The following is a 27,013-nucleotide window of genomic DNA, read 5'->3' on the forward strand; positions in this document are numbered from 1 at the left end:
ATCTAATTAGCTAAACCCAAGTGTAGGTACCACAGTATACAATGCTGTATCTGAGTCTATACTCTGAAGGGGTATGAAGAGACCAGGAGGAGCGTGCCCTGTGCTTTAGATTTTTTTGCTTGCTCTGTCTTTTTAAAGCAGACTGGTTCACATTAGACCTGTGTGCATCTGGGGGTCACAGTACAAAACCAGACAGGACACTGAAGCATCACTACAGATATTTATATCTTCTATAGCTGTAATAATATAAATCACAGAAAAAGACATTCAGATCTGGAACCTGAAGCTTCAAGACTTGTATACAATATTTTACATTTACATTACATTTACATTACAACAATTTCACATTTTGTAATTTTTTAAGTTCTGTAGAAGGAATACCCTGTAACACATAAACTATGTTACTGTTTCCTGCTGTAGCTGAAGTATTTGTCTATAAAGCTTCAAAATTGATGTAAATTTTGTTTTGTGGGCAGATCTTTCATGGACTGCTGTACAGTCACCAACCAGTGTTCTGAAATTCACTCACTCCTGCATGAAGGCAAGCTCTTAGAGAAAAACTTTTGTGATTGCACTGTTCCCATCAGGACACCCTGACGACTTTCTCTTATCTAACAAATAATGCTAGACCTTTTCGTACTCCTGTCTCTTACAAAAAATACAATGATTTTGAATAGAACTTCTGGGGTTTTTCTCCTGTTCTCTGTTTTTTTAAGGCCATGTGGTTATGTTTATCAGCTGGCTTACAAATAACTATTCTCAGATATAAAACAGTAGGTGAAAATACATGACTTAAAAACTTGGTTTTCTACATTTGCTTGTTCTGGAAGCTAACAAATGTTATTTTTATTTTGCAGGGTTACTTCCAGCTAAAAGCCAATCCTGGTGCATGGACTCTAAGACTGAGAAAGGGCAGATCTGAGGATATCTACAGAATCTACAGGTAGGACAGTATAAGAAATAATTTCACCTTTTTCTTGTGAAACTTTTGAATTAGGGAGGCGCTGTAATATGTGAATCAAACAGTTCCCTTGCCAAAGCGGAGTGAACTGAACGGCATATTACATTTTATACTGATTTTAAATTATGTGAGATGAAATACATTAATTAATTTTAAAAAGTAGTACGTGTGTGTTCAAATACATGTATTTGTTACTTTGTCGCATGACTCAAACCTGGTTTATAGTGCTAAGGCTTAATACCATGTGGGGTTTTTCTCCTGTCCTCTGTTTTTTTAAGGCCATGTGGTTATGTTTATCAGCTGGCTTACAAATAACTATTCTCAGATATAAAACAGTAGGTGAAAATACATGACTTAAAAACTTGGTTTTCTACATTTGCTTGTTCTGGAAGCTAACAAATGTTATTTTTATTTTGCAGGGTTACTTCCAGCTAAAAGCCAATCCTGGTGCATGGACTCTAAGACTGAATACGTTTGCTTTTTTTCTGGAAACTAACAAATGTTATTTTTATTTTGCAGGGTTACTTCCAGCTAAAAGCCAATCCTGGTGCATGGACTCTAAGACTGAGAAAGGGCAGATCTGAGGATATCTACAGAATCTACAGGTAGGACAGTATAAGAAATAATTTCACCTTTTTCTTGTGAAACTTTTGAATTAGGGAGGCGCTGTAATATGTGAATCAAACAGTTCCCTTGCCAAAGCGGAGTGAACTGAACGGCATATTACATTTTATACTGATTTTAAATTATGTGAGATGAAATACATTAATTAATTTTAAAAAGTAGTACGTGTGTGTTCAAATACATGTATTTGTTACTTTGTCGCATGACTCAAACCTGGTTTATAGTGCTAAGGCTTAATACCATGAAGAAAAATGTGCAGAAGAAATAAAGAACATATTTCTGCTTTGTAGTAAAGGTCAGTATTTTGCTGTATTTTCAGCCATGATGGCACAGACTCTCCACCTGAAGCGAGTGAAGTTATTGTTGTTCTCAACAACTTCAAAAGCAAAATTATTAAAGTGAAGGTAAGTTTAAAAACTAGAGTTGCTCTTAAAAAAGACTGACCAGGAGTGGGGAAGGAACTTTAATTAGGGCCTGATGATCCCTTCCTACAAGCATACATTTGAGGCAGTTTGCATAAAGTTTACATCACAGTATCAATAACAGAATTATCTGGAGACCTGGTTTTGGGGTTTTTTTTGCCACAGAAAAGAATGACAGGTAACTGCTGTGGATTTTAGATACAAACACGGCCAGTGTCAAAATAAGACTCTGTGGCTGTTTGCCCAATATGTGGTTCCACTCACTAAATCATTGTTATTGCTCTACAGGTTCAGAAAAAGTTAGATATGATGAATGAAGATCTACTGAGTGATGGTACCAGTGAGAATGAATCTGGATTTTGGGAATCTCTCAAATGGTAAAACTAATTCAATTGTGGCTGTTTGCCCAATATGTGGTTCCACTCACTAAATCATTGTTATTGCTCTACAGGTTCAGAAAAAGTTAGATATGATGAATGAAGATCTACTGAGTGATGGTACCAGTGAGAATGAATCTGGATTTTGGGAATCTCTCAAATGGTAAAACTAATTCAGTAATAACCTGCATGTTTCTTGAAACGAGGAAACTATTTGCTGATACAGTTAGGCCTGTGATATTCCCTAGCTATCTATTCAGACTGCTTGAACTTAGGGTTATCTTTCATAGGACCCTTCTGTTTCTAGAGAACTGGGCTACTGCTTTGTGTTCCCTTACCCCCTCTGCTACTTAGGAACCTGAAAACATGTTCATTTCCAGGAGCCACAATCTTTCAATGCAATAGGGGCTCATCTCTAAGGTCTTCCAGGTCTGTGTCTGCAGGACTCTGCCTTGTGGAGGATGCCCTGAACAACGCCAAACCCCACGGTCATCCTGTATTAAACCAATGCTGTAGCAATTTATTGTCTGTTGCACTCTTTCCTGTATAGCTGACCCACCAAACCCCATGGTTGTCCTGTATTAAACCAATGCTGTAGCAATTTATCTATTCAGACTGCTTGAACTTAGGGTTATCTTTCATAGGACCCTTCTGTTTCTAGAGAACTGGGCTACTGCTTTGTGTTCCCTTACCCCCTCTGCTACTTAGGAACCTGAAAACATGTTCATTTCCAGGAGCTATAATCTTTCAATGCAATAGGGGCTCATCTCTAAGGTCTTCCAGGTCTGTGTCTGCAGGACTCTGCCTTGTGGAGGATGCCCTGAACACCACCAAACCCCATGGTTGTCCTGTATTAAACCAATGCTGTAGCAATTTATTGTCTGTTGCACTCTTTCCTGTATAGCTGACCCTTACTATCTTATCCTTTATATCAACACATTTGTCCTTCCAGGGGATTCACAGGTGGACAGAAGAATGAAGATGTGAAACAGGATAAAGACGATGTACTAAATATATTCTCTGTGGCTTCAGGACACCTATATGAAAGATTCCTACGGTTAGTTCAGAATCTGGGTGTCTCAAATGGTAATGTGCCCTTGCTGTCCCCAAGGAAAAAGCTTAGAATTTGCAAGAATACAAAAAACCCCACCTTTTTCAGCAGTTCAGAAGTTTTCTAGATTCGGCGTCGACTACTATAGGAACTTCTGTCTGCATAATGTTCATACGTTCAAACTAGACTCAGTTTAATAGCTGGTACAGGTTGTCCTAAATTCTCTCACTACAATAGAACCAAATACAAATGTATTGATAAGAAGTTACACAATAAGTCATAGTTGCTTTGGAAAAGAATCTGTTCTCAAAGGACTGTGAAAGTCAATGGGTTCTATATTCTTTGGCCCTTAAAATATATAGATTTTTGGGGGGTTAGTAATTTTGTAGATAAAATGAAGCTATTTGCAGTAGGGTGAAGCTACCTGCTTTTTCTCCATGCGTTAAGATCAGTTACCTGACCCATAACTGCAGTCAGTCTAATAATGTAAAACTGCAATTTACAATCCCTTATGCAACTGATTTCTAATGGGTGGCAGTTGTTCTGTAAATGCTTTTTTTTTTCCTTTTGATAGCATAATGATGTTGTCTGTGCTGAAACATACTAAGACTCCTTTAAAGTTCTGGTTTCTGAAGAACTACTTATCACCTACTTTCAAGGTTTGTTACGAATTAGAAATCTACCAATTTTCCACTGGGAAGGGAAAGTTTAAAAAAAAATATTTAAAAAAAAGGTTGCAACATATACATCATGCTATTGTGTAAACGTATGTACAATTAGAAGTCTACCAATTTTTCACTGGGAGGGGAAAGTTTAAAAAAAAAAATAAATCAAAAAAAAGGTTGCAACTTATACATCATGCTATTGTGTAAACGTATGTACGGTTACCTGTCCGTGTACCTTCTATGTTGACAAAGCATCAAGTTGGTATAAGCTGGTGGTTCTGCCTAGAAAGCTTTGGGAAGTAACAGACAGGTTGACAGTGGACTCGTGCTGAAGGTAAATATTTAAGAGAACAGCACATATTATGAAAATCATACTCCAAAGAATCTGAGCTTTTCTTTGTTGTGACTCACACAACAAAGGTGTAGAGTTTAAGATGACATTCAGGGCTGTAAACTTACATCTAATATATAAGGGCTGAAAGACTATAGGAAAAAAACTCTAGAGAAGCAACACCTCTGACTAAGTATGGGGAGAGCTTCGTAAGAGGAGACACAACAACCATGTTTCAGGCTGACTAGAGTACACGAGCAGAGCATGGTAAAGAGTGACACTGGCCCTAAATGAGTATACCTGGAAAAATACTTATATTGACTATACAATATGTTTATATATACATCATAAAACAAATAGCAGGATTCAAAACAGGGCCCAGAGGTAAATGGATGTCAAAACATTCAGGAATTTGCAACTTTAAACATTTAATATTAGGAAGTATGATTTCTTAGAGAATTTTACCTGTTCAGCATGAACTCCAGGGGAAATATTTGGCAGTGTCCCTATCACTGCAACCATGGGCTGTGCTGTGACTCTGCTGCTGTCAGTCCCCTCTCGGGGGGGTGCAGTAATTGTGCCCACCCCCACTTCCTAATGGCCATGTTGTACCAGCATCCCTTGGCTAAACCTGTGCTCTCCCAGCGTCAGAGGAAGCCTCACAGATGAGAACATCAACTGATTTGACAGTGGGCCAAATTGTTCTAGTAAAAAATTTCTCCCGATTCTTTTCTCTCATTTTATTATTCCAATTTATGCTGCTTTGTGCAGCCCTAAATAATAATTCTCCCATCTGCAAAATTTTACGATTTGAGTAATGCATTCTTTTAAACTGATCTGTGGATCACTATAAAATGGCTTATAAGTAATTGTGTGGGGAAAAGTGCCAAAATATTTAGTTGTCTTATGATAGTTGGCTTTACAATTGGTACTGATTGTTCAGTTTGGGGTTATGTCTTTGTTTGAAATAACAATGAAACTCTAGTTACTATTTGCAGTGTTTTGTTTTCTAATGTTCTGTGCATTATTACAGGACTGCAGTCTCTCTCTTGTAATACACTTGTTTTTTTCATGCAGAGGAACAAAGAACTGAGATAAGCTACTTTTTTTTCCCCTTCCCTCTGCAGGAGTTCATCCCATACATGGCAGAGAAGTATAATTTCCAGTATGAGCTTGTCCAGTATAAATGGCCACGCTGGCTCCATCAGCAGACAGAGAAGCAGCGTATCATCTGGGGCTACAAGATCCTCTTTCTAGATGTGCTCTTCCCATTAGCTGTTGATAAAATCCTCTTTGTGGATGCTGATCAGGTAACAGAGAGGCTGGAATTAATTATCTTTTCCTTTTTTTCTTCTTTAATTTTCTCTAAGGATAGTATGTTCTTGATTACAATTTCTGTATTATTGGAAAGGTTGCAAGTTTGAGCCCTTTGCAGGCCCGACTGGAGATTGATTCTGTAACTACAGCATGCTCCAGTGAGTGCTGTTTTCTCCTTTCTCACAAAGATTGGTTTTGTTGGCCCGTTTTTTACTCTTGTCTGGTTATTCGTTCACTCTGATTCCAGCAAGTTTGCCAAATAGATTCTTATTTCACCCTTCCATTTTTCCAGCTCTGTTCTCCCAGCCTGCAGATCACTTACCACATACGGTATTTTCTTAAGTCACCAAACACCCTGCCCTCCTACCCCCCTGCTTTTAACTTGGCCCGATCTGAGTGGCTTTCAGAGGAGTGAGAAGGCAAAGCCCTTGTGTGTGAAGCTGCAAAGCAAAGGGTGTCTGTAAGGCTTTGCGTGTGCTCACAGCCTGAACAGTTTGAGAGTATACATGGAATACATAAAAAACCTTCTTCCCTGAAGGGTTTGCAAACTTTCAAGAGGAAAGGATACAAAGGATCATGGTAGAGTTTATGTATATTGAGAATTCTTGCTGCTCATTAAGCAACAATTTGGTCCTTTAGCTGTCAAACCAACCCCTATCAGATTATTTTTAGCTCTATTTAGTTGCTCCAGCTCTAAGGGCAGGGAAGACAGCACCTTTTGTGCTGTGTTTTTGTACTACATATACATAATGCCAAAGACAGTATAACAGGTACTGCTTCCTTTAATTGTTTGCTCAGTTTGAATTAAATCCTGACCAGCATTTCAAATAATCTGTGGCAGGCTTCTACAAATAAATATAAAATGTCCTTTCCCTTCAGATTGTGCGCACAGATCTAAAGGAATTAAGAGATTTCAATCTAGATGGTGCTCCTTATGGCTATACTCCCTTCTGTGACAGTCGAAGAGAAATGGATGGCTACAGGTTCTGGAAATCAGGATATTGGGCAAGTCATTTAGCTGGAAGAAAATACCACATCAGGTACTGAAGAATTCAGTTTTTTCAAAATAGAGGGGGAAAGCTTTTGCTATTATTTAGAATTAGCAGAAAACTAGCTGAGGTGTACAACGCTGCAGTGAACCACTTTTTGCTCTACTGTTGCCTCTTTAAGGTTCCATTCCCTATGGTCCATTTGAAGCACTAGGGACACTGAAGTTACTTTCAGTATGCTACAGCTTTTACAGATGAAGAACTGAAGTGTTAACTAACCAGACATCTTCATTTCTTAATAACAAATGTTGGAAGAAGGGACTGCATGACAGCAAAGCTAAGATAGATTTGTTGAACATTTTTTCACCTATCTGCCATGACCTCGTTAGAACTGCTTTCCTGCCTTGTATTAGATGACCTGCTGTACTGCCACCAAGAGATTGTTTTAGCATGTTATACCTTGGGGTCTGCTGGGGCTGCAGTAAATTACCCATCAGTCAAATGTCCTTACTAATTGTGTCATCTCCACGTAGTGCTCTGTATGTTGTGGATCTGAAGAAGTTCAGGAAGATAGCAGCTGGAGATCGGCTCAGAGGACAATACCAGGGTCTTAGTCAAGATCCAAACAGTCTGTCCAACCTTGATCAGGTGTGTATTTATTGTGTTTGGTTTATTTTACTGGGATATGATGGCAGGTTGGGACTCCTCCTTTCCTGGTCAGACTTCAGTCACAGCCAGATGCCAGTGCCAGTCCTGTTGTGCTCTGCCTTCAAATGAGGCAGGTACTGATAGTATCAAATACCTCTGGTGGGTGGAAACAACACCTTTGCCTTAAATGTCTTAAGACTATCAAATTTTCCAGTATCCTCCAAGAAAAATACGTAACACAGCTGGGTACTTGTTTCTTGAGCTATCCAGCTCTGAGTGCTTTACTGTTCACTGACTTAGTAACATAGAAATAAGGCTTGTACTGTGGCAGATGGAAAAAAAAATAACACAATGGCTTTAATCAATAAAGAATAGTCTTTCAAACTGGTCCAGTACAGGCTTGCTACTGGATTCATATTACTGCTTTAATACTGTTTGCTAAATAACTAATTTTCAACAAAATAAGATTAACAGTTGCCGTACGCAGTTTTTTTTCCCCAAAGAACTTTCTTTGGAATGGAATGAAAGGTTGATTCATCGCTTTTTATTTGCACTGGAATAAAACCCTCTTCACAAAAGTTAAACTTCTCAATATCATTTGTTCCTCCCACCCCGCATCCTGTGGAAATTACTGCTCACTCTTATTCTTCACAACAGGATTTGCCTAACAACATGATCCACCAGGTGCCAATTAAATCACTCCCCCAGGAGTGGCTGTGGTGTGAAACGTGGTGTGACGATTCCTCCAAGAAGAGAGCAAAAACCATTGATCTGGTAAGTGTAGTACGGCTCCCTCACTCTTCATTTACTCACAATAAAATATAGTGACCGATTTTAGAGGCACTTCCCTACCTCAGATCTAGGCACCTCATCCTGTATTGAAACTTAAATGATTTCAGCACTTCCATTTTTCCCTTTAGCTTCTCTATTGCTCTTACCTGGAGCAGTGGCATTATTATGAGTTTGGAAACATACTTTTCACTGTACTCTGGCTAAAATACAGGCTTGTATTGTTACCAACACCACATTAATTCCACCAGGGGGAAGCATACCTCTGTTAAGTAAATAAACCTGTTTTGTTTTTTTTTTTTTTAACACATTGTCTGAACCGCTGGCATGTTTTGTTTGCAGTGTAATAACCCAATGACCAAAGAGCCCAAGCTGCAAGCAGCGATGCGTATAGTTCCGGAATGGCAGGACTATGATCAAGAAATCAAACTGCTCCAAAGTCTTTTCCAGAAAGAAAAAGAAACGGGAACGCCAGCTAAGATGCCAGGCCAACACACACATGGTAATTTTTCTGACCTGTTTCCCTATTTCTGGGGCTTTCTTCCTACCTGTTTGGGCTGGGGCACAGTTGTGTACTCATTCACTGTAAACGTGCCCCAGGCAAAGGCTTGGGTGGAGGATCTGTTAAATAAGCTGTGTATTTTAGTGGGATAGAAAGGCCTTGCCAAGTGAGGCCGGTGTAATTTCACCTGATTCTGAAACTTCGAGAACAGAGAGGTACATTGCACACTTTTTCCAGTTCTGTTAAAGACCCTCACTGTTCCTGCAATTTTAGAAGCTTGGCCTTATCTTAAGCCTTACTTAAAGTGCTGCTGTACACAATGGGTATGAAGTGTTCTTCAGTCACTGGGAACCTTGCAAAGAACAAGTCTTTGGAGTTTATATACTAATTTTCAAACCAATCTGCTAATTGAGGCAGCTGGAAATGAAGTACTCATTTTTTCTCTCCTCTTCTACAGATCCAGAAGCACATGTGGAATTATGATCCATGGAGAAAAATTCAAGTTAGACTGTTTCATAGACAATTTTTATATTGAAAGCTAGTTTTTTCCGGTATGTCTGCAAAACTGCTGAATAATTGAATGGGATGATGTATGCATTTTTATTACTTGCCTTTGGGTTAATTTCTGCATATGAAATAGGATCTGGATTGCTGGAATTAGCATTACTGGTTTTTTGCACCTGTGGTGGAGATGAAAGAGCCCATGATGGAATTTAGCATTTCAGAAACAAAACTTCAAAATCCACTGGAAAAGCCACAGCCTGTTCCTTCAGCTGTTGCTACCTCCAGCACTGATGAAGATCCATCCCATTAGCCTCAGATCTCACTCAAGAGCCTGGAAACAGCAGACCTGTTGAGCTGTTGGCTAGAACATAAGTCCTAACCTCAACCGATGGGGATAATTTTTCCAGGTAACATTAAAAGGCTCAGAATCATGCCTTGAATTTGGGATACCGTTTTATCTGCAGGTTTTCAAATGGTTGGAAATGCTTCTCCGATTTGTTCAGTATGCCCTTGATTTTGTAACAAATCCAGCATTACTTAGATTTTTCTATTTCCTGCCTTCAGTTATTGCCCAACTTTTGAAGGTTTGGCTTAATGTAAAGCTGCCGCAATCTGTTTAAATGCCCATCCAAATACAAATGATTAATCTCACAGAGTGAGCAGAACATTGAATTTGACAGCTCAGTTCATCCCAGCCCATCTGACTTGAATCAAAGTGCCCTCCTTCCTTCCTGCTCAAAGTTTCAATCAGTCTGCAAAACTGGTAGGGCCTTACTCTTGCTGTGGTTCACTGATTCATGAATGTGTTTTGTTTATGGAAAAATCTGTGGAAGCTTGGAAGTTTTTCATCATGTAAATTTCATTAACTTTATTTTTCTTCAAACAGAGATGATGTCACATCAATAAAAACTTTGGAGTTCTTAGGTCTTAAGCTTCAGCTCATACTCAGTCCTTTGATCATCCTTTTTGCTTGCACATGTTACAATCCTAATTTGATTTTGGGGTTTCTGAATATTTTACCTGCATTTGTTTTTTACGCTATGCACAAACAAGAAAACATTTTCCTTCAAGGATTATTTACCCTGGGCTAGTTTCATCACTCATTCATGTCTTAATTTTTTAAAGATGATACTGCCATAGTTCTGTTATGAACATATCATATCAAACCTCAAACCCCAAACCCTCTTTCCCTCATTCTGTAGGATTATTGTCTGCTCCCTAGAACACTGAGAATTTGAAGAGTTGAATTTTTAGTAGTAAAATATAGCTCCCTATGTACTGCTGCTTTAAAAATCCAAACTCAGATCATTTTTGCCACTCATGTTTTTATACAGGTAGAGCTTCACACTAAAGATAATCCTGACTTAAAATATTCTTGTAGAATTACTGTATTAAACATCCTATAAATGTTTTGGAGGAATCTGAAAGACAGCAGTTGTAGTGTTTGAACTGTTCAACAGGACAACTGAACAGAAAAGCAGCTCTCCAGCCAGCTCAAGAAAGGGTACAAATCACTAGCCTAAACTTTTTAAAAAATATGTTAAAAGAAATAGCTGAGGTCCCTTAGATGCACGTTGCTGGCACCGTTGACAAGGCCAGTAAACTAATCAATGACACCACACATACACTGCTGCTGGGTATCAGAAGTGGGTAATTCTAGAAAGGCATTAGAAAGGACAGTTTATAATGTGCCCCCCTCCAGCTGGAAAGCTATGCCATCGTGGGGGGCTGGATATCAGACAGCAGCCTACAGAGTAGGAGGTATCAGCTTATCTAGTTCCCATTTGGGGGGTTTCTAAATTCAGCCCAGTCTCCCTGATGCTCTGTAAATTAAAAGTGGCTTATGCTTCCCATCAAAACTGTTCCAGGTAAGGATAACCAGACTTGGACTAGAAGGAATTTTTTCTAGTGTAAAAAACAATAACGTGCCAACAAATTAAACACTTTCTGTGTTAATTAGCCTATTTTAAACATAATACAGCACATAAAAGACTACCATTTCTGTGTTCAGCTACAAACCACTTATGCCTCTTTGGAACGCATGGAATGGTGCAGGATCAGGTGGGCACCAGTTTCAGCCAGGGATGGGTCACTGAGGAGAGATGGGGTGTGGTGGGGAAAGAATCTGCCCAAGCCCTCACAAGAAAAGTGCAAGTTCTCTGCAAAACCAGACCCTATCTAAAACCATATTTGACTGCATTCTTTTTTTTTCAAATGCTATTAGAGGCCAGAAGAGAGAGAGACTAAAGTAACCTCTTAGCACAGTATTTACAAAGCCTTATTCGGAGTTGTATAAGATGATATTTTAAAGTGAAACATCAGTTACAGAATTTTATGTTAATTATGCTCCTCCATTTTAATAGTTAATGTATGCACTTAAACACCCACACTGCATACTATTATTTTATTATTTTTTTAAATTATGAGATCTAGCTAGCTATGAAGAATATTTTTGTTCCCTCTGGTTAACATAGACCGTGCTCTTCTGTTCAGCTCTCATTATAAAATTTAAAAATCTAACTCACAATCGATACAGAAAGAAACCAGAAACATGTATTGTGAGATTCTGTACCTTTCACACTATTCTTAACAGTCCTGTACCTGCTCTCAAGTACATTATAATATGTACGTGGTACGAATCATTAAGAAGGTGAACTACTACAGTTTTTCCTGGGAAGCCACTATTTATTTGCACACAAGAATAACAATCATAGAGGAGACCAGTCCCTTATTTTGGATCTGGGCCTTCACTTGCTTGGAATGCTCGACTGGGCCTCAAAAGAAAAATCTTCTGACAGCTCCATCCAGAAAACATCTCAGAATAAGATAATTACTGAAACAGAGCTGCTACTGATCATGCCACCGATGGCCTGCTCCTATAATTAGTAAGGCTGATAAGAAGAAAATAGAAAATGGGGATTCTAGAAGTCACAACCTAATTTTGGATCCCTCAGACCAAAAAGTATGCGGTAAAGCAATGACATTGTTGCCAATCTCTGGATATGAGCTGCTTGTCCTCTTGGGGAAAGTTCATACTGAAAAATGCCCAGTACTTTATTTTAAAAGGGAGACTTCACTGCCTTACTAGAAAACAAATAGCAGAGAAATATGTTTTTAAGATTTCTCTTTCATTTAGCTATTGTGGGATGGGTTGTAAAGGAATTGCAAGGGGTGGGACATGTACAAAGCAGTAAATATCCAGTCACAATCTTAGGAACCAAAACTTTTTTTTTGAAAATATAAACTGTTTTGCATATCCAAATCTTCTGTAATCTGTTCAAGAACATACCATAACTCAGTGTGGCACTGATACCTACTGACCCAAGATATTGGGAGTTATTCTGTACTGAATGTTATCTGAACTGAGATTACAGTGAGTTTCCCAGTACAGTCACGACAATAAGATCTGTCTAATATAATAAAGTTTTTCTGTTCTTTACCCATGCCTCTTATGTCACTTACTCTGGGGCTGATAACTGATGCTTTAATGGAGTTGCTTAGAGTACTTTTTTCACTTATTCTTGTATTCAAGTGTTGGGATACTGTTGAAAAGCTTCTAGACGGGAAAAGTCGAGTTCCTCCTTCAAACCAGTCTTTTTAATCACAGTATTAAAGTAACCCCTAAACTGAGATACTTCTGTTAAAGAAACAATAGAAATAGTTTACTTTTAAGGTAGATTTTTTTTCCCAACTCTACCTACTAATAATTTAAAAAGTGCTTCTATGTCAGTTTTTGTCATGTGCTTTAAATTTTACACCAATACATTCATAGTAAGCACTCAGAAAAGTTAGTGTTTCAGAGTTGGGAATGAATTCCAAACTCCTATGGGACTCTTGAGAAAAGCCTCTAAGCCAGAACATCTTTATTATTCAAAGAAAGAGCTATGAAATAGATAGTTTTACATGGAAAGCTCAGTTGAATGCAACAAAAATACATATTTGGTTTCCTATAGTTGGCTGTTTGAATTTGCTCAGGTTTGGAAAATGAGAACAAATCCTAGGAGACAAGAAAAGGAAGCAGCCAGGAAAAATAAATACATGCCTTATGCCTACTGCCTCCTCAGCCAGTGGGGGGGGTCCGCCCGTGCACCACCACCCCTTTGGATTTTCAAAGTACATATGTAAGCATGTGACTGCGCATCCCTCCAGCTGGGATGGTCACCCCATGTGGTGCTGATGTCCCCTTCAGTGTTGTAACACGCCAAGCGTGACTGCACATCCCTCCAGCTGAGATTGTCACCCCATGTGGTGCTGGATGTCCCCTTCAGTGTTGTAACACGCCAAGGGAGGCTGCTGTGGAAGCCCACCACGCTCTGGCTTGTCTCTGGACTTCCTGCCACATGTGCAAGGCATTTCTCAACTGTGTCCAATCTTGACTTTCTTGACAGCAGTCTTAAAAGTAATTTCCAGCACCCGTGTCTAGCTCTCATCAACAGCTTTGCCAGCACAAGACTTACTGCCCTGCTCAGAATTACTAGCTCAGGGAGACTCGGTCACCATGGTGCACTGTATCACAGTGCCTCACAATGCAGCCCCACACCAATGGGTACCACCACACAGATGTGTTTATCACCTACAGATGTGCTCTTACAGCATCAGAACAAGTTCCAGCCACTCAGCCCTTCTTCAGCCCAAGAGGTCTTTCACAGAAGCAAGTTACACCTAAATTTCTGCACGGTCATTTTACACACTAGTTAATGGAAGTCAGAAAATGTTTTTCAGGAGAGGGAGGGATGCCAGGGATGGGAGACTGATACAGGGAACAGAATGGCAGTTAAGGAAAATGCAGTTTGTTTCTGGCTGGTTTCAATTAGGAGGTGGCAAGCACTGTAGGATGTCTTTTTCTCTCATAGTCCTGTTTAAAGGCAACCAGGCAGCTGAAAAGCAGAGTTCCAAGGTTCCCTGAGAGCATGTTGAGGTGCAAGGGTACCTGCAGAGCCAGACATACACACTGGTGGCAGCCCCATGCCTCTGGTGTATCAGCTCTAGACTGTGTGAACCTGTGACCACAGCTTCACTGGAGCACTAGCTGATCTCCCTGTAATACAGTACAGCTAAACTCCCCTCACCTCTGCATTCCTCCAGCAGCAGCATTGGATTTTGGTATGGAGAGCCATCCCTCAGTAAGGAAGCACGGTGCTGCTATCAAAGAGTTTGCCACAAAGTTAAAGCAGCACTTTACCCAAAGCTCTGCTTAGTGCCACTGCTGGTATATTCAGCACAGCAGATCCATCCAGCCTCTATCCACGCAGGAGAGACAAAAGGAAGGAGAAACATCTAACTGGGGAACAGACAGCCACGTGAGAAGGGCATCCAGTGCTTTGTCCCCCAGTAAACAAACCGCCTTTCCAGATCCTGCTCTTGCTGCTCATTTCCATCTATTGAGCAAATACACTAACATAACAAGATGAAAAAATCAGTCACTAAAATGCACAAATTAGACAAATTACGACAGGGTGCCCTTATCATCAGGGCTTAGATGTAGTGAGGGGTCTGGAGAATAAGTCTTATGAGGAGAGGCTGAGGGAACTGGGGTTATTCAGCCTGGAAAAGAGGATAGGTGTGGTCCGGTCTCTTTTCTCAAGTCACAAGCGACAGGACGAGAGGAAATGGCCTCAAGTTGCACCAGGGGAGGTTCAGGCTGGATATTAGGAAAAATTTTTTCACTGAAAGGGTTCTCAGCCATTGGAATGGGCTGCCCAGGGAGGTGGTTGAGCCACCATCCCTGGAGGTGTTCAAAAGACGGGTTGATGTAGTGCTGGGAGGTATGGTTTAGTGATGATGCTCCTTGTTTGTTGTGTGGGTGTCTATCTTTGTCAGTTAGGTTGACGGTTGGACAAGATGATCTTTAAGGTCCCTTCCAACCTAGAAGATTCTGTGATTCTGTAGTGGCAGAGATACCCCATGCCAGTCTTCCCTGCACTTTGCTAAGCCTGAAGGGATCCTCTCTAGATCACTGGTTTGTCCTGGCTCCCCTGTCCGAGACACACAAGGCAGCACCTGTGCGTACAAAACCATCCCTGCAACTCCTCACACACCAGCACCCTCAGCTCTGCTCTGGTTGCAACAGGTTTTCCTGTCCCATCACCAATGACTCCTTGCCTGCACACAGTTCTGTGCCATTCTAGCCACCAACTAGAACCCCCTGTATAAAGAGACACTGAATTTCATCCTGTCCCTAGCAGACACCTGCACCCTGCATCACAACAGAAAACTCCATAAATTGGTAAAGGCAATCCAAAGGGCTTCTAGTTGGAAGACCTTGCTGGGCTCTGACAAGCTTGTCAGGTCAGCCCTGCCCTCCCACCACCACTTGGTGGTGAGTGGAGATGCTGGGAGTTAACCACAAACCTCACAGCTGGGAATCAGAAAGAACACTGAGCTCCTACCAGTATTGTAACACTCCATCCCGCAGCTGTGGAGTACCTGCATCACACATCTCAGCACCTTACAGCTATCAGACAAAGTAAAATTTCATCCTGTCCCTAGCAGACACCTGCACCCTGCATCACAACAGAAAACTCCATAAATTGGTAAAGGCAATCCAAAGGGCTTCTAGTTGGAAGACCTTGCTGGGCTCTGACAAGCTTGTCAGGTCAGCCCTGCCCTCCCACCACCACTTGGTGGTGAGTGGAGATGCTGGGAGTTAACCACAAACCTCACAGCTGGGAATCAGAAAGAACACTGAGCTCCTACCAGTATTGTAACACTCCATCCCGCAGCTGTGGAGTACCTGCATCACACATCTCAGCACCTTACAGCTATCAGACAAAGTAACTGAAGACATTTTCTGGCCTGATTTGCCATCACTGCAGAAATGCCTGCATTGAAGACATTTTCTGGACAAGTCCAGCCTGATTTGCCATCACTGCAGAAATGCCTGAAGCACATCCCAGCACGGGAATGAAACCTGTGTCCTCTGGAACCAAGTGACTCACAGATCTGCCATCTGCGTAACACAGGCACTGCCAGAGGAACACAAGGACCAAGGTCCCTCAAGGAACTGACTCGACTCACAGATCTGCCATCTGGCACTGCCAGAGGAACACAAGGACCAAGGTCCCTCAAGGAACTGACTTCCCCAAACCCTGCCGGTTCCCCAGAGCGGCCTGGCAACTCCCCACAGAAAGGTTCACTCGGACACTGTATTTACACTGCAGGCTTCCACCTTGGCTAGCAGTGACAGTGCAAATATACCAACAGTCAAAGCCTACCCACAAGGAAATTCCTCTCCATTTGCTTCGCCTTCCTCTTCTTTGTCATATAACTATATTTACCCAATCACGAGTATTGCTAGTGGATTATACACTCCATCTGTTTTGATTCAACACACTGATCTTTGCTGACTCGAAGGTAATTAAAGACCTCTCCCCCACTCTCCCTTTCTGTCTGCAGCATGTATGCCAGCTGCTTGTTGGAATCCAGATAATTGAACAGCATTCCCTAATCAGGAAACTCAAGGAAAATCACTTCTGACTACCAGGGTTTATTGCTGACTAGACTTTATTAAGATCATTGCTAAGACAGATTGCCTTGTGCTTGGAATACATTGAATTTGTTCCTTATTAGCCAGCTTGGGGCTTGATGAGGAATGAGAACAGTGTTATTCTGTGTGAAGATTTGGAATAAAGAACTCGTAAATATACTTGATTATGGCACAGCAGGGTCCCCCTCTGCTCCTAGGCAGCCCAGGAAACACACGATAAGCAATCAAGCATTCTGCTTCTCTAACTAATGCTGCTGCTACACCCGAGCACAAACACACCTGGGGATGCAGGACCTGCCCGACCCACAGCACTGTGCCTGGAGGGTACCCATTTGCTGGGGAACCCTGAGCCTGCAGGTGTGTGGGAAGCACCCAGCACCCACTGACAGTACCGCTTAAAACCAAAATCCTGATGGCTGAGCTTTTCCAGCTTCTATAGATGGGAGGGAAGGAGATATACACTCATCTTTAAGAGAGGGCAGGTGGTGAGTTAGCTAAGCAGGGGATGGGAGGAGTGCTGCACATTATGCACTGGGTTACCAGTTCCTGAGCTGACTGCTCTCACCGCCTGCACTTCTCACCATTCCAAATGCAGCACACTCTCCTGGCTTCCTCCTAACAGATACCACAGAACAGAGAACAAACTGCTTTCCTCTACTAACCACAGTCACCTCGAGTGCAGCACACTCTCCTGGCTTCCTCCTAAAAGATACCACAGAACAGAGAACAAACTGCTTTTTCTGCTTAAAATTAATTTCCAGCAGTAAAGACACATGCTTTTCTCCCCTGCCATTCATATTTAACTATGCATCTCCTCTGCTGAAAAAAATGGGTCTCAGACTTCTAATCTTCAACCTTTTCTCTATCTTTACATTTTTCTTTACTACAACAAATATATGGTAAGGACTTCTTTTCTGCTTAAAATTAATTTCCAGCAGTAAAGACACATGCTTTTCTCCCCTGCCATTCATATTTAACTATGCATCTCCTCTGCTGAAAAAAATGGGTCTCAGACTTCTAATCTTCAACCTTTTCTCTATCTTTACATTTTTCTTTACTACAACAAATATATGGTAAGGACTTCCAGAGCTAAAAGTATTCCTTCAGCCTTTAAATGGTTTTCTTAGCATTTTCTGATTTGCTTGTTCATTTATTTTTTAAACAAAGAGAAGGAAATCTTGGCACCACAACTGGATACGTTATTCCAAGTGTTCCAGGATCAATTTAATCAACGCTGCATAATGAAAAAAATGTTTTCATTGTGTATTTCTGTACATCCACACTCATTCTACACCATCTAGCACCACAGGACGCCTTCCACCCATCCCACTGAGAACTTGAACTGCTTGTCCACTACCATCACTGAACCCCTTTTTTTTTTTTTTTGACACAAGAATACAGGCTGTGAACGTGTTGGAAGTCCTTGTGCTTCTTATTCCTGGATGTATAATTTCAAATTTGCCTTACTGAAATGCTTTTGTTGTTCCCCTCCAGCAAGAGGCCCCAAGAAATGTGCATTGCTGTGTATGATTCACTGCTGCTCAACAGCTGTCACCACAATTGCTTCCAGACCTTGACGAAAGCACTGAATAGCACAGACCACTGCAGAGGAAAAGAAACTAAAACACCTATTTGATAGGGATTCCTGCTAACTATTACTACTAAAACTTTGTTAGCTGATTCTTAATTGCTTTAATGCATGCTCTAGCACTATGCTAAACAGTAAGGTTATTTTTGAGCAGTAAGGTAGATTTTTGCGAAGCATTTACATATACACTCAGTGCTGCTATTAAACCCAAACCTGTAAGTCCCCAAAGTCACACTTGTTTGACAAGAATTATGTCCCATAAAACCCTCTCAAGAGTCATTTCAGCTCTCAAGGCACCACTGATGCCCCAGGAGCTTCCCCTCTGTTTTGTTTCAGACAGATGCCTGGACATGTAACTCTTTGCTGCGCTTTTTTGGAACACGTGCCTTATCTTCCACAGTTTATCAAAAACTACTGTCACTGGGTCAGCGATTTCCCCAGTCATCTCTTCAGCTCCTCCTAAATACCAGTTATTGAGTTGTCCCTTTAGAAAAATCTTAAGGTATCAGCTGCTTAACATGTATTGCATCAGATGGATGGAGATATCCCAGTACTATCAAGAAACAAGAGCACACCATTCTGATTCTTTCCACATACAGCACACACGTACCTACTAAGTACCCTGCTTTTTATTCAACAATTTTGCCACCACCTAGGAGCAAAGCTAAACGAGTCAAGAACATTTTTTGTACTGTTCTACTTCTTGTCCTTAAATTGAACCGTATTTAAGATGCGTTCAAGATTTGTGTTTCTCTCTCTTGGGTAAATAATGCCTTATCTGTTGCTATACTGGCAGCCACAGAGGCCAATTAGCAGACATGCTGACCGAATTATGCTCCTACCCCAGGAATGTGTCTCCAACTCTGAATGGAGACACGTTGGCAGGCTTATATGGGAAAACTCCTCGTTGCTGTTCATCTGTCCAGATCTCTGTAAGAACACATTGTTTTGTTTTCACAAGCCATTCGACTCGGGTCTTTCAAAAAAAACAACTCAAAAATAAGTAAAAGACTTACTTATTAGTAAGTCTTATAAGTGAAAGGCTTTTGCCCTTTCGAACATTTTGTTTGTCCCAAAACCATTACTGACTGCTGCCTTGAAAGGTGCCACCTGAGTCACTACCTTGATACCACAGCTGCTTATGTATGATCCCACTACCAAATTTATCCAGACCACTTTAAATGAGTTGGGTTTCTTACTCCATCTCACTGCTGGGAAGCTGTTCAAACCTCACCACACTGACAGTGGTGGAAATCATCTTCCAGTTGCCCACCTAAACGTACACATGGCAATTTTACATGCATTTCTCCCTTCATGCCAACATTGGCTTTTAACTTCTGTTTTTTTTTTTTCCTCCCTGCCACCTTCCCCCCCCCATGCCACAACTTCACCCTTTCTCACTGAGCAAACGAGCCAAGTTCTTTTAAAGAAAAAAAACAACACAAACAAAACCGAACAAAAAAGCTACTCTCTTGGAGGTGACCTTATGGTAGATGACAATTTTCTGTTGGAAGCTGGTTACTCAGAGCCACACTGCTGGACTTACAGCAGGAGTTTTATCTACGTGGTCCTTTTATCAACACAACTGAAGGAAAGCACTCTGACCATGCTGCACAACGATCTTCTCAGATGTTTTGTCCTGTAGATGGAGCAATTGCACCGCTGAAAAAACCCACAAGTGCCTGCTGACTCCTTCCCTTCCCGGCAATTTCCAGCAATTTTTAAATTGAGAAATACTTGTCCCATGTGGTCTACTGTGGCATTCCGTTAAAAGAACAAAAAAAAAAGAAAAAAAAGAAAGCATCAAGGTCCAAGGAGAGAAAACTGAAGTTCAGAAAGCTCTACCCAAACCAGCCTCAATGGGAAGAAGACGTTCTCTTGCCCCACAGCCGCGCGCTGTGTTGCACGCCTGTTAGGACATGCAATTAATACCATCTCTGTGAAGTACCAATGCATTTGCTACACTTGCTGCTGTTAAGTTATAAGGCTTTTCAGTGAAGTTCAAGTTAAACCCTGGAAAGGTTTAACTGCTTCCAGGAAAAGAAGCCACCAAACAGATCCACTTCTGGATCTACTGTGGGTGGGTTTTTTGTTTTTGGCTGGATTGTTGGTGGTTTTTTACTATTTAGTAATCATAAAATCCTGTGGAACCACTTCCATTTCACCTACCATCAATTTTCTAGTGCAAATCAAGAAACAATTTATTCTTTTAAATAAAGACTGTCATCCCTTTTTAAAACTACACTAGAATTAGGACATCTCTTTTACAAAAAGGGATTGGTTCTAGGAGAAGTGGGCTGGAAACACAGAAATCTTTACACTACATTGAACCAGGTTTACTTGGTCCTCTGTCTTCTATCTGGTCATGACTATCACTCTTTGGTGACAGTGGTCAAAGAACTTATAGAAAGTAATATAGAAAGCCCTGCATAGTTTGAGAATCAGCTTCCTGCCTCCCACTATGCAGAAAGGACCCGGACACAAGGGCAGAAGTCTGTACTTCTTACAAGACAGCTGTATTTCTGAGAGAAGCTCTTGTCTCACATCCCACTCGGAGAAACACTTTTGCCTGGGTAACATTAAAGCCTAAAGACTCATGTAAGACTCTAAATCAAACATATATTAAGGCTGTCATTCTGTTCACTGAGAAAACCGATAAATTTACTTTTTTTTGGAAGGGGTTTGTGAGCACCAGAAATACAATGTGCATTGTGAATACACACACCCCCTCCCTTTTTTTTTTTAAAGCAAGAAAAAGCACACAGTGATTGAGCTTTTGTCGTAACAGTACATGCTACCTGAGTGGTACAGGAGCACTGAAGCTTTGCTCTGTCTACATTTCAAAGCAAATAATTTTGTCTGAGTTTCTGAATGCCTTTTTGCTTACTTCTTTACTTCTTTTGGACAAACCCACTGGGGAGCAAGATGGAATCCTCCTCTTCCTCATTGTCAAAGTTCCTGCCTTGCTTGCTTTCCCTCTGCCAGACAGCTGATGCACGAGAAGCCCATAGCCAGCTCATATCCATGGAATAATAAATGTACCTGATCACTTTGTGTTGCTGATCAAAGCAAGAACTGCATTCTAAAAGCAGAAATGTGATCCGAAGACAGAGTCAGCACCATCAAGCATAAGCTGAATATTTTAACATCTGGAAGCTGATTTTTAAAGCTCTTCAGCAAAGTCCAGGTATTTTAGGGATGAAGGTGCCAAGGAGTGAAGTATTAGAAAGCTCTCATCATAGAAACCCAGCCTTGCAACCACCTAAAAGCTGTCCACCTTGTTTGCTCATTCATTTACTTAAGGCTGTAAAGTTTAATGCCTGTGTAGGACACAAGAGGAGAGAAGCTGTTCTGGTAAGTCAGTAGCTGCTCAACACATTACCCAAAACACTGACCAGGCCACATGAACACTGAGGTGCTCCTAGAAATGCATCTGCTGCCAGCTAACAGCACAGAATTTGAGGAATAAATTAAGAGATCGCTTTAGATAATTCTCAGTATCCTAAACTGTCGCTAACCAGTTTAAAAATCCTTTAAATAGGCACATTTTTTGTTCATCGCTACTTTCTTATCCCACATTACACTGGAGAATGACAGGGAAGCCCCCCTCTCCACACACCATTGCTACTATAGGCAAGACTCGACAGGTCCTATTTAATCAGTATTGATATGACAGAAAAAAGGCCATTTCTAGGTAGTTGGTTATCACTACTTTCTTATCCCACATTACACTGGAGAATGACAGGGAAGCCCCCCTCTCCACACACCATTGCTACTATAGGCAAGACTCGACAGGTCCTATTTAATCAGTATTGATATGACAGAAAAAAGGCCATTTCTAGGTAGAAAAAAATTTTCCAAATCCTTGGACAACTCTACCAAAACAACTCACCATTCCTTATATGTGTTTTGCTAAATTTGGCAAGCCCTAGCACGGAGAGGTCAACCAGTGCAGGTCTATACAGCCAGCTACACCCCAGTGCTCTATAGCCAGAAGCAAGATGAGAACACATACAGAAGATGGAAGCCACAAAAGCTAGAGGGAATCCACGCTGTCTACTGACACTGCAAATGTCCAGGCCCTGGCTCTCCAGCACGGTCTTCTGATACTCTAAACAAGATTCCTGTGAGCAGTAGGGGGGGTGAAGGAAAAGGGAGAAGTACACAGTGCCCCTCCACTTACCCCTCTGAAGTGTCCAGCCGTGGAGGATGCAGAAGTCTGCAGCACCAGGAGATGACATGCGGGTGCACAGACTAGGGAATTGCTGCATATGTACACATCCAAATACAGCACTGCGACTGATCCAGCTGAACTCTGAAGTTGTGGCTGGGAATCTACAGGCCCTTGGGGGTGGGAAAGGGGAGGGGACTGCACCCAGGACTGCTAGTTAACATAGTAATTGTAAGCACCTGTTCTCCTAAAGGAGACAGAATTTTTCACAAAAAACTTCAAGAGCCAGAAACAGTCACTACTGGCCTAAAGCAGCCACAGAAAGCAAGGTCCTAAAAATAAGTGCTTTTCTTACTTCCTTTTTATTTCCTTTTATTTCCTTACTTTGTTCATATTTGAGCACAATACAGAGATGAAGCTGAGCTATAGCCTTTTAATGTAATCCCAGCATGATCACTGCATTCAACTCAGACCCAAACTCCCTTCCTATTTGGATCTTGAGCTTCCTGAGATTGGGTGGGAGGGGGAAAGGAGTCATTTTCCTGGAGCACAGCAGGAACCTCCAATTCAGTGTCCTTCCAAGACATGGTTTGCTCAACCCACCTGAACATACCCAGGCACGCCTATGGAGGAGAGTGGTTTCACAAACTCTCTCCCATGCTTTCTCCAGAAAGAGTTCAGAGATGTCAGACTCACTCCACAAGTGCCCTGCATGCTCTCCGTTTGTATGTCACAGGAGAACTCCCAAGCAAATAATTAAAGTCTTACTGAAATCAGTAGCCAGGCCACCCTGATAATAGAAATCCAAAGCAGAACCAGAAAGGAAGGGAAAGAATTAATTCATCATCTAATTAGGGAACAGCATACAACCTTCTCTAACTAACCTAGCGTCAGGAGGCAAAGCGATCAAATAAAAACAAGCAGTACTGAATAGCAAAGATACAAAAATGATGCAAAGAAAACCACTATTGTTTAAATGACAGACTCACAACCTGAAAACAGATACATTATTTATTTCAACTATTTATGTCCTTTTTGATTCCCTTTTGGCTCTGATTTGCTGTCACTGGTGAGTTACAAGGTTATTAGTAACACACTGCAATGAATAATGTATCCACAGTCACACCAACAGAATTTTGTCCGTTTGTATGGCCCAGTGAGTATTTATAAACTTATAATATTTGGGTCTTTTTCTGAATGGTAGCTAAGACCTGTATACATAGACTAGTTCAAACCTATAAAACAATGAAAATATTTTGAAGTAATTTCTGGAGAAACAACAAACACAGTAGTAATTATTTGTCAATTTCAGTTGAGACAGTTGCCAGGAGGCATAAATCAAGGCACCAGAGCTTTGGTTACAAAGTCCCATACAGAAATACCTCCTCTGTTGTTCAAATGGCCTTTTAGAGCCACAACTTAAGAGAACATTTTCAACTGTTTGAACATTACAAGAAGTGAACACCCACACAAACTACACAATCCACCAACTCCCACCTTCCCCTGCACTTGAAATGGAATTTCGTGACAGCAAAAGTGCTTCTTAAGAATGCAAGAAGTGCCATTCATTTAAAGGCTTGTTCCACACAATACCACCCAGCTCCATTGTGAAGCCTGGGGGGAAAAGAACCTGCAAGAACACAGCCCAAGGTCACGCTAGAGAGTGACCCTGAACGGCACACAGTAAACTCCTGAGCAGCTCAGGGCTCCTAAGCATTCGTATCAGAGAAGATAAAATCCAATATGGAGAATGCCATATTAATTCATATAAAACCAACATCATGTGACCATGCTTACATGTCCACAGCCAATAAAGAAGTATACAATAAGAACACAAAATAGAGATACCCTAGTTCAGAAAGTGAAATTCGGATTGAACAGAAACTACCAACCTAGCACTGTACCAATGCTTTTTATTATAATTAGCAAAGCTGTAAATCAACCCCTCCTGAACATCTCACTGGGAGTAAACTGCGGGACGGCGCAACACAGGGACATTCTGATCAACATCTACTTCAAGTGTAGTCCCAGAGAGGGCTGGTCCCAGCCCTCTTCTTTTCAGCCACAGAATTAACCACACACCTTGAAGGCAAATAGATTCAGCAAGCGGATCTGATGAGAGTAAGCATTTGGGGTTTTTTTGGTATAGTTGGTTTTTGCCAGGCCAACTTTCCAAACAGGCTGATTCTAAGGCCACAGCATCACTACATACAACAGGAAGAAAAGCAGGGAATCACATGAATTAAAGGAAATAAAATCTAGCTGCAGTGGAAGGGCAGTGAGGGGATGGTGGGACGAGACTAAGCTTATTTTCCACAGCTGCTGAAAATTAGGTAAAATTGGATGCAATGTAGAAGCAAACCTTTAAAGTAGAAGTAAGGATTTAAGTGAAGCAAGCCTGTAGTCGTTACTGAGAATACAAATTAACTTCTTGGTGCCTTAGCCAAGTCACTGCATTAACTGCATTAACAACTGTTAGTTCCATGAAAGTAAATAAGCAGTCTAGAAACCCCCTGTGTATTCCTCTGGTGTCGTGTTATATATTCACATATAGATAGATACAGATAGATATTCACATATAGATAGAATGTGATATATTCACAGCCTAAGTGTTTACTGAGCAGTCTCCACCTATTGTTTAAACACACTTGAATATAGTACAGTGAAGCATCCCATCCCAGAACTGCATCAACTCCCTGCTATGAAATGCAGAGAGAAAGACTCCTAAGCTAATTGTCATTGAACTGCAAGTTAATTAATGAGGAGAGGAGCAAATGATAAGATCAAGCACAAGACTGCCAACAAATTTCAACCTTCACAATTATGACACAGCTGCATGAGGGTGCAGAACCAATATTTATTTGGACTGTTAAAAAGCAAAGGAAAGTTAAGAGACAACCAGAGTCCTGCTGCTGATTTAAGGTCAACAGAGAAACAATTTTTGACTGAGCCAAATGTTGCTTACCTGCAAGAAGAGCATTACATCCACAGGCATCAGCTTCCAAGCATTTTCTGAGACCAGATCCAGAAGAAGTGTCCATTTTCTCTGTTATCAAAGAGCCTGTAATGAAAAACAGAGCTCAGTCTAATCAGCAGTTTCAAGGTAATAATTTCACACCACTCAGCTGAAGCAGAACTTCACAGCTCATCAGGTAGCAAGTGGAAAAATAATTTTTGTCCTAAATGAGCTTCTGTTGCTCTAGTGAAGATACCAGCAAAACCCATGTCATCAGGTTTTATTGGAGGCCTGTCAAGTGCAGAGGCCGTGCACAGGGAAGGATTTCACCATGGAGCTCAACACTCACACTGACCACTGACTATAAAATTCTCACTTTCACTCATCAGTGCCCTGCAAGACACTAAAATACGTCATTATGTGTAACTGCCTGTATATGTATGTTATTAATACAGGACATATATATGGTCTGTGCACAATAAATGGAGCACGTGCTCGGCTGTAACACAGCAAATACAGACTGTCAGAGGTAACCCAGGCTCTTTATCTCACACTGTGGGCACAGAGACACCTCGCTAACACCTGCACTGCCTGAAAATGTTTCCATCTTGTGGTGGGGTTTTTTCTGCATTTTCAAGCAATATAAAGATGCTCACATAATGGTTGCAATCACCCCATTAAGGCAGGGGCAGGTTAGGAAACTCCATGCAAACCACTCTAACCTGCAGGGATACTAACTCCTGTAACCACTCCCTTGGCAAACAGCACAGGGAAGCATGGCCTGATCTGAAAACAGTTAAGTTAGCCACAGCCTTCAACAAAATCATTATGTCCTTGTGATCCCTACACCTGTCAGCGGGGATTTTTGTTTGTTCTTAAAAATTATTTTAATTTCAATCTAAACTGGTAACATTTAAACTGACAACGGGTGGGACTGCCACTTTAACAGATAATGGGCTTCTGAAATAAAAAGCTGCAAATTACAGAAAGTTCAATGCTGCAAGGAGCAGCATGTTGTGGCTCAGTCACAGCAAAGCCATTCAGCGTGTACCACGGCATGAACAGCCACATTGAAACTGAAATACCCTACCCTGATCCGACAGCCTGCGGTATAAGCATAACCCACAGAGTCTGAGATTCACAAAGTTAACCAACAAAACACAGGTCTATTCCTTGTACAGTTAAAGCACGTGGTACAGTGCTACACATCTGTCCTGGAAAACGAGAATTTATTATTCTGCAAAAATAAAAACTCAATACTACTGCTTCAGATCTTTTCCATACCAAAGGCAGCAGCCAAGTTGTGGCTTTGCTTCCATTCATATCCAAAACCTGCAGGGAATATCCAGAAAAAAAACCCATGCACAGTAAATTCCCTGAACACTGGCTGTAGCTCCAGCTTGTCTCTGTAACACTCACACTCTATTACCTCTTAAAAACTAATCCAGTAAGTCCAAAGCCACACATTTGGTCAGACTCCTTCAGATGTCAAAACCATTCTGGGCAATGGAGAAATCCCCAGGCTCAAGCCAAGAGTGAGGCTTTGCTAATTCAGCCTCTTCCCACCCACCTAAGAGGGGCACTTTGGGGCTCCTCGCCCATGTTCTTGCAGGTGCTACAATCTCAACAGCA

The 27,013-nt window shown here is 41.2% G+C and overlaps 1 protein-coding gene across 1 annotated transcript in view; it reads left to right on the forward strand.

Annotated features, from left to right (window-relative positions):
- The window catches only part of UGGT1 (UDP-glucose glycoprotein glucosyltransferase 1), a 56,004-nt gene extending 43,385 nt beyond the window's left edge, over positions 1–12,619 (forward strand). Inside the window, exons 30-40 of the mRNA XM_014952158.1 lie at positions 858–943; positions 1,905–1,989; positions 2,296–2,384; positions 3,337–3,441; positions 4,010–4,094; positions 5,559–5,741; positions 6,628–6,788; positions 7,271–7,385; positions 8,043–8,159; positions 8,517–8,676; positions 9,134–12,619. Of these exons, the coding sequence (XP_014807644.1) occupies positions 858–943; positions 1,905–1,989; positions 2,296–2,384; positions 3,337–3,441; positions 4,010–4,094; positions 5,559–5,741; positions 6,628–6,788; positions 7,271–7,385; positions 8,043–8,159; positions 8,517–8,676; positions 9,134–9,159 (1,212 nt within the window). The 3' untranslated portion in view covers positions 9,160–12,619. The remainder of the gene's footprint in view (positions 1–857; positions 944–1,904; positions 1,990–2,295; positions 2,385–3,336; positions 3,442–4,009; positions 4,095–5,558; positions 5,742–6,627; positions 6,789–7,270; positions 7,386–8,042; positions 8,160–8,516; positions 8,677–9,133) is intronic.
- Positions 12,620–27,013: the final 14,394 nt, after the last annotated feature.

Source organism: Calidris pugnax, unplaced genomic scaffold (assembly GCF_001431845.1).
Source record: "Calidris pugnax isolate Ruff unplaced genomic scaffold, ASM143184v1 scaffold232, whole genome shotgun sequence".
NCBI lineage: Eukaryota > Metazoa > Chordata > Aves > Charadriiformes > Scolopacidae > Calidris > Calidris pugnax.